The following is an 8675-nucleotide window of genomic DNA, read 5'->3' on the forward strand; positions in this document are numbered from 1 at the left end:
GACATAATTTGGCACTGGATTAGCCAGGTAGTAAATGTCAACCGGGTATGCTCTCCCTTGGATGCTCATTATCTCCGATGAGATATGCTTGCTAAAAAAAAAAGGTAGGCAAATTTTCTCAGTTAGCTGTACTTGAAAATGCAAAGAAGTACAAATAAATCACATCTTATAAGCAAACATACTTTGAATGTTGAATTCAATTATATGATGTTCAGTAATCTGAAATGCAGCTTAACATAATCACCAGATTTAATTAGGCATCATTTATGTTTCAAATAAAAAAAACGATATTAAAATAATGTTGTTTTTCAATTTATATCTGAGATTGCTATTTTGACTTCGCTCTACTCAGCACACCATTACTAGCAATACTGCAACACTTTACAAGTTCCAGGCAAATATAAACAAACGGCTGTACCTGCCAGTCACTAATTGTAAGGGCAGTTGTCAACATTTATTTATCACCACTAATCTACGAATTTTTCTTTAAATGATTTGAGCTTAATTTCAGTCACATGCTAGTCAAACACCCCCCCGTCTATCAGTCTTCATTCACCTTTCATTGGCGCTTAGATTAAGCAAAAGAGAGACATACAAATTTGTTCCGCACCTTTCAACATCACTTTGGAAAAAAATTCTTGAGAACTTCTGCTTCCAGTGTTGCTGATGATATGATCAGGCGAAGGTCTGGCCTTTTAAGAAGTATCTTCTTCATGAGTCCCAAGGTTGTGTCAGTCAAGAGAGTTCTTTCATGGGCTTCATCAAGCATAAGAACAGAGTACGACGGCAAAAGTGGATTTGTCATGATCTCGTTAACAAGGATGCCTTCGGTCATAAACTGAAACAAACAATAAAAGGTTATAGGGGCACCTAAACTTTCCCCTATGATGTGATAATGTGCAAGTATCACTTTTTCGCTGAGTTGTGAAAACGTATAGGTGGGTAAGTTGAAGTTGCAGCCAAATTGCAGTCGGTGAATCAGCCATGAGCTTCCGATAGCAGCTGACATTGTCACTGGCCCATCCACCCGAGTGGATACACTGTTAAGCTTGCCAAGCACACAATGTGCCAAGCAATGTAAAACTCATTGTACATCACGCTGTAGGTACCGGTTGACAATATTAGACCCAAAGCATAACGTTACAGCTAACAACAGGCTATATCCCCGTTCATAGCAACGTGGGAATCGTTGAATCGGCCGTGAGCTACTGATGGCTGCCATCACCGTCCCTGCCCAACCCACCTCAGTGTGTTTTTGTTAGGCCGTCACAGACAAGGAATTTCGATGACACATTTTGGACACGCTTTTTCCGAGGATGCCACTATTTTTCTCCAACTGAGCCAAGTAATGCGTGAGGGGTGCTCTCACATTAAAAAATGAAAACACACAAACACATGCACAGCTAGACAAGTGAGCCAGTACATGCACACCGCATGAAAAGCACGCATTGGCAGGGACAGAGACACATTGTGGCATAAACAACCTTGGCACCTCCGTCTTTAGTCAGCATCTACAACCACAGCATTTGCAAAGCGATAAATGCACTGGTGCATTCTTCTTGTACGTAGAAGTGACAATGTCAAAAAAGCGATTTTCACGTACTTTGATCATTGTTCCTTCCTTGTCAAAACAGTCATCAAACCGCACACAGTAGCCAACCTCTTGTCCCACCAAGCAACCTTTCTCCGCAGCCACCCTTTTCGCTAACTGCAAAAAGTTTGAAAAAGAATACGTTAATAAATGCGAAATGCCATTAGTGGGGGAATACCCACCGATATGGCCGCCACTCTTCTGGGCTGAGTGACACCAATCATTTGGCCCTTGCGTGCCCAACCTGCCTCCATCAAGTACTGAAATTGCACAAAGAAATAAAGTTATAAAATTCGATAAGAGATTTCAAGGGCACAAAAATATGCAGTCATACAGTTGGTGAAGAACTCCAAATACATAACAATGTTGGTCACTGAACGTATTCTTTTTCGTTCTTTTTTGTCTCAACCTTGTGCAATTTTTACCCAGCTTTGGAAAAGGGAGGGGAGTGGCATTTCTTAAACGCTGTGTCTAAAGGTTATGTGACAAACCCAATTCAGGAGGATAAAGGTACACAAGAGGTATCCAGGACCGAGATTCTGGCATCGTGTCTAAAGGACATAGCACGATCCCAATGGCTAAAGGTAGAATGGACATGCACGAATTACACAAGACTTTGAATGTACACAAGATTGGGAATCTTTAGATAAGTCGGACATAGCCAGTACTGGTCAGCGACGCACTCGCTGATGTACCCTGAGCAGTCCTGAGGCACTCCAAGCTTGCCATGCACAACTCGCAGTGAGAGCAGTCTGTCTTGGTTTTTAGACAACCGGCCAAACTGCTTCTGCAAACTGAACTAGCCAGAGTCACTGTTAATTATTTAGTTACTATTCCTTGCTTTGGTTGGAGTTTAACAGTGACTCTGGCTAGTCTATGGGGGGAAGCGGTTTGGCCAATGCAGTACAAATCAAGACAGACTGTTCTCCCCTATGGTAGCGTGAAGCGGACGGCAAGTGGAGCGCCTCTGGACTGCTCATAATATACCAGCGGGTGCATGCGACGTGCCTTTAGACACTTCACTCTTTGATTTATTTAAACACCAACGTGTAAGCAAGGATAGAAGACAAAAGTAAGATCCAAGTTCACAATTAGACTGCATCCTCTATAACTAACGCTTGAAAAAAGGCACCGCCGTGCTGGCGAACAGTATTTTCGAGTGCGGCAACTTGATCTCGGAAGGAATGCATTCACAAGCTACTACGTGCTCATTAAACAACCTCTCACCTGCGGAATTTGTGTACTTTTACCGCTGCCGGTTTCACCAGTGACGATTAAAACCCTGTTCTTTTCAAGAAGGTACAGGATATCCAGGCGGCTCTGAAATACGATAAAACCACAAGTCCTAAATTCACTAGCAGCAATCAGCCCCAAGAGGCCGCGATTTTCTACACCACGCATGGTACCTTGAATACGGGTAGCTGTTCTCTCTGTTGGGTTATGGACAGGGACACATTAGGGTTGTACACATAGTTTGTGTACTCCGCATTGCCACTCCTATCTTCTATGATCCATTCCTCGTTCAGGAATTCCTTCTCTCCTCCTGCAACCAAATCAAAGGACGTCAGCCCGGCTTGCGGTAAAGGTTGCTTTTAATGCACTTACCTGGCTTCTGAAACACTGGTCTCTGAAACATTGGCTTCATCATTTGTTCAGAGTCGTAAGCTTGGTCCCAAACTACCTCGTATTGGCGTAGTATCGTACTGCAAACAAAGCGAGCAACATGTCGCTACCGGTCAAGCTCAGCAAGAAGGCAAGGCCAACTAAGCTGCTAATGTGAATCTTAGAGGAGATTCATTAGTAGTTCGGCGATCGAGAACGTCAGTGGATCAAGAGATGCCAGCAGCTTTGCCGGTTTCGCAAACAAAAACATGCGCGTCTGTACAGTATTGTAAATAGCTGATCCAGTATCCAGTAGCCACGGCAGCCGCAATTATAGTTGGATCTGAAAATTTTCGCACGGTTTTTAGAGCATTTTTAGTTAAAACAAACAGAAACATAACAAAATTTCCTACAAAAATGCATGAAACGCAAATACTTCGTGCGATGGCTTTTTTTTTTTTTGTGGATTCCGGAGTGCGCGGAATTTAAACTGGTATTAAAGGGAAGAAATGTAGAGTGAGCTTTCCTCTTCTGTGTTATATTGTTTTGCGCGACATTTCCAAGAAGAGCAGGTGACTGCCATTGGGATAGCCCCCGTGACGGGTAAAACTGATAGGTTTGGCGGTTTAGCCCGGCGTGAGTTGGTTGATGCAAATCCAGGAGAGCCGTCGGCGACGTTGCATCCGTTTCTTGCACAAGGCGTCACAGCGCACAAGCCGTTCCGTCAATCATCCCTCGCCTGCAGGCTTGGGGATGCCTAGCAATGCTATGGGACTGGGAGATATGGCCGGAGTGGGCCCGCAAGATTCTGCTCGCCACTCAGTCCCTGCTTAGTGACCGGCTGGTCTTTTCCAACCCTCCACCTTTAAGATAAGATAAACTACTCGAACTGTTTCTTTTTTAGTCCACTAGTTAAATAATAGATGTCTATTAACCAAATGCTCATCCCCGTTACACATGTTTTTTTTTTTTTTTTTTTCAGTTTAATTTCTTTAGAAAATCGGCTTTAGGCTGTATTACTTGTTTCCAAGATTGATTAGCGTTGTTTGTATTTAAAAACATCCTCCATTTATAGTTTCGTGCTTCGAACCACATCCCTTCCTTTTTTATTTTCTCCTGACGTCCACTGCAGCTAAAGCTTCCTATGAGGCTTCATGTTTTCAGAGAAATTTGCTCCCTGGTTGGAAGTACACCCCTTGAATTAAAGTAGACAGGTGCGTATTTTCTCTTTCTGTCTCGTCTTAGATGGTAACGTGATGTTTCACTCTTCCTTTTATTTGGGCTTGACCAAACTGCCCAGTCGTTTAATACAAGAGTTGACATGAGTAAAATTTAGAGATTCAAGGAAGGGGGGGTCCAGGAAAGCTAAAAAGTGTCTACACCCCCCCCCCCCCCCCCCCCCTGGGTGTGTCTAGGGAAATCACTGACACAGACAAGACCACCTAGCCGCCAAAGTATCTTAACCATAGTAGCCTCTCACAGTAAGGTTCGCTTAAATATCGGTGGACGGTGCAGAGTTTATTCTAAGGAATAATTTTTACCCAGGTACAAAGTAGAAACCCTATGCAGCACTTAAAAGAACCCACAAAAGTGCATACGTCAATCATGAGTTAGCTTCCCGTTGCCCTCTTCAGCAGTATGGCCAGTTCATACGTGAAGCTCTGGCGAAGGACCTCATTTCTGGTTGCCTCCGGTAAATTGCTTAGTTAAAGATCCTCCGGTGGTCAAAATTAATCCGGAGTCCTCCACTACGGCGCGCTTCATAACCTGTGTATAGTTTCGGCGCGTTAAACCAATCAATCAATCAATCAATCAATCAATCAATCAATCAATCAATCAATCAATCAATCAATCAATCAATCAATCAATCAATCAATCAATAAAAAAATGGCTTAGTTGCGGGGAAAGTTCATGTTGCGGCAGTGGTGGCCATACTTGCACCATGCACCGATGCCTTCCAAGAGGGGCATGCTACGAACTCGAGCCCCAGGTGGATTGCTTTGCAGTCGGTACATGGAGGTTGCCGCTGGTCTCCTTTGGTGCCTGCTCAGCCTTTTCATGCCTACCAGCACGTTGCGAGTAGCCCTATTTTGGCGTCCTCCCAGATGGGCTTGTAAAAAGATCTCTCCCGAACGACTCAACAGCATCGTGATGCCGCCTTAGTCCCATCGTCGCCATGACACGTGGAAAGTGGTGCGCGGGAGGCCGAAACTGCAGCGCCTTCTCACAGTCTTCGAGGGTCTTTGTATCTCCTGAGGGCGCAGTATAGGCATACGCGCGGTTCCCAGAAATACTGACCTCACCAGGATCAAGTTGTATGGCCTCCCAGAACAAGTCGACAACATTGCTGGGACGAGCCAGGCCCAGCTTATAGTACCCGTGGGTAACGATGACACGGATTAATTTGCAGCCGGCGTTAAGAACTTTCTTGTTGGTAGGAAGGAACTTTCACAACCGGCCCGCTGAGCCTCCTGCCAAATGAACCGGAGACCGGCCGATTGGGTTCCTGACCGACACCGGACTTCGGGGAAACGAACATCGCATCTTTACTCCGGGTATACATATTCCTCTTGGCTATAGCGGTGACATTTGGCACGATGGTAGTGCATGAAAAGTTGCCACAAAATGTACTTCATTGAAAGCCTGAAATGCTGGCTCATAAAGTAAAAAAAAAAAAACGGCGTCGGCGTCAGGCACGAAGAATCCCCATGGGGTGTGAACACGGGTATGCGCCCGCCTGACGTACCCATCGACTGTGGACGAGGATAGTAGTAGTAGTAGTGGTAACTTTATTTTGCCCAAAAGATGTGGTGATTGTATACGACTGAGTTATTCACTCAGTCAACAAGACATTGGGGCTCCCGATGCTTTGGGAGCTCGCGCTGCGGTGTCTCCAGCCAATTGGGCGAGGCCTTCTTGCACGAGGGGAGCTCGGCTAGAGGTGGTAGCCTCCCACTCCGCGAAGGATGATATGTTAGGAAGGATGGGATGAGAGCTACGTGGCGCCGGAATGACTGGACGTGACGAAGTGGTGTGCACGGTGAAGTGAGGCTCGTTCTACAGAAAAGAGGGGCAAGCGTCTTTATGTTCCGCAGAATATATGATGGGCATGAGGTGCGGAGTGGGGAATGATAGTGTTTGAAGCTGCCTGAGAAGGACCGCATGCCTGCGAATGAATGATGCGTGCGGTGGTGGGAAACAGGCACGATCCTGGCGGAAATGGCCGAGTATATCGCCGAAAGTATGGAGGAGGAGAAAACTTTATTGAACAGTGAGATCGAGCTGGTAATTGGGCGGGGTCCTCACTCAGTCCGTTGGTGCGGCCTGCCGTCTTCGCCCTTTCAGTGAGCCAAAGCTGCTTACTTAGGTCCGAGCTGGCAAGTCCTCTCTCCCACTGCTCGTATGTAGAACTGGGAAGTGGTGCAAAGTCTGGGTTTGAAGGGCATGTCCAAACCATATGGAAGAGCGTTGCTGAGCTGCCGCAGTGCCTGCACAGGGGGTAGTATAATGTGGGGTGAGGCGTGTAGCCCGTGTGGGATGTGGAAATGTGTTTGTTTGAAGTTGTCGGGGGGGGGGGGGGGTAATTGTTATTCTTTTGTTATTTTTTCTGCCGGTGGTGGGAAGGTGCGTCGTGTGAGCATGTAGTGTTGGGTGACGTCGTATGTAATAAGTGAGTGTCTGGTCCTCTCGTCGTCCTCTTGCGGTGCCCGGTGAGCAGGATCTCAGGCGTGAGCCGCTACATTGCCGCGAAGGGATGAGTGGGCAGGCGTCCAAGTGATTTTGATTGTTCCTTCAGGAGGGTGTTGGGCTAGGATGCATAGGGCTTTCGTGGAAATCCTTCCGGCTATGTACTTCCGACACGCCGCTTGCGAGTCTGTGATAATGATCTTGGCTTGGGTCTGGGTTATGGCTAATGCGAGCGTCTCTTCTTCCGCTTCGAGGATGGTAGCCTGGCGAAGGGTGATACTAGTATAATAAGACCAGTGGGGGTGGCGACAACCGCTGTTGTGGTATTTGCACTCGCGTAGTCCACTGCGTCTGTGAATACTGTTGTTTTTGAGTGACAGTACAGCCTTTCAATGGTTTGTGCCCTGGCTGTTCTTCTGCCTTCATGGTGCTGAGGGGTCATATTTCTTGGCAGGGGAGCAATTTTTAGCTTCGATCTAATTTCTAGAGGAATACTCTTCGGCAGTATCCATTTCCATTAAAGGGGCGTATCCCAGGTTCTATACTTGCCGTCTTGTCGGGTCGGGGTGGCGCTTAGTCGCGCTTTCTGGGCGTTCAGGCGCGTCTCTGTAAGCTCGTATATGGTATTGTGCACCCCTAGCGCCATCAAACGAGACGTAGAAGTGGTTGTTGGAAGTCCGAGGGCGTGTTTAAAGGCCTTTGGTATAATGGTGTCGATCTTCCGCCTTTCTGCGGCCAGGGGGGTGGCGTAGGGGGCGACGTACGTAATTCGTGAAATGACGAAAGCTTGAACAAGACTCAGCATGTCCTGTTCCTTCATTACGTGTTTTTGGCTGGCAATGCGACGGAGCATCTTGACGATGTGAGCGGTTGACGAGTTCAATTTCCGGATTTGTTGCGTATTTTTACTATTTTCCTGGTAGGTCATTCCCAGAATTTTGATGTTTCGAGTGGGAGAAATCATGATGCCATCCAAGATGACGTGAATGTCCGTGGTGGGATCACGGTGGCGTTTCTGAACCAAGAGAAGCACCGATTTGTGAGGCGCGCAGGTAAGGCCGCATTGCTTAGCGTACGCATGGACAGCTTCTGCGGCCTGTTGGAGGCGGCCTTGCATGGTTCCCAGCGATCCCTTACCCACCCAAATCGTTATATCGTCGGCCTAAATGCCGTGGCTTGATGTCCGGAATTTTGCTCAGTTCTTTCGGGAGGTTAATTAGGGTGATGTTGAACAGTATTGTGGACAGAACCGCGCCTTGCGGCGTACCCCTACTTCCGCATGAGAAAACGTCGGATAAGTCTCCCATCTTGATGACAGCTTTGCGGTCTGCGAGAAAACAGCGGACGTATCCGTACATTCGTTCGCCGCAGCCGAGGTCATTGATATTCTTCAGAACGGCGCTGTGAGCCACGTTGTCGAAGGCCCCCTTGAGGTCTAATGTGAGGATGGCCTTCGGCGTGGTCTTACTGGCTGCTTCGAAGATGTCGGCTTTCAGTTGAAGTAGGATGTCTTGCGTGGATAGGTGCGGACGAAATCCGAACATGGTATGTGGCATTTGGCCTGTCGTTTCTAAGTGCCTTGGCAACCTGTATAGAACAACGTGTTTTATGACCTTCCCGATGCAGGAGGTCAGGGAAATCAGGCGGAGGTTGTCGACGCATGGCGCGTGCCCAGTTTGGGTAGGAATCTCACTTCTGCCCCCTTCCATGAACTCGGGAGAATGCTGGTCATCCAGCAATCGTTCATTTAGGTGGCCAGAGCCACGATGGAAGCATCGTCCAGGTTTGCCAGGAC

At 47.2% G+C, this 8675-nt stretch overlaps 1 protein-coding gene across 1 annotated transcript in view; it reads right to left on the bottom strand.

The window, feature by feature from the left end:
- The window catches only part of LOC144155174 (putative ATP-dependent RNA helicase DHX35), a gene marked incomplete in the record, with an annotated part of 25093 nt that extends 21570 nt beyond the window's left edge, over positions 1 to 3523 (bottom strand). The window contains 6 exon segments of the mRNA XM_077686456.1: positions 630 to 838; positions 1604 to 1708; positions 1774 to 1851; positions 2819 to 2911; positions 2998 to 3134; positions 3197 to 3523. Of these exon segments, the coding sequence (XP_077542582.1) occupies positions 630 to 838; positions 1604 to 1708; positions 1774 to 1851; positions 2819 to 2911; positions 2998 to 3134; positions 3197 to 3239 (665 nt within the window).
- Between the last annotated feature and the right edge of the window lie 5152 nt (positions 3524 to 8675).

This window comes from Haemaphysalis longicornis, unplaced genomic scaffold, assembly GCF_048455015.1.
Source record: "Haemaphysalis longicornis isolate Haplotype H1 unplaced genomic scaffold, Haemaphysalis longicornis Haplotype H1 scaffold_1, whole genome shotgun sequence".
Classification (NCBI taxonomy): Eukaryota; Metazoa; Arthropoda; class Arachnida; order Ixodida; family Ixodidae; genus Haemaphysalis; species Haemaphysalis longicornis.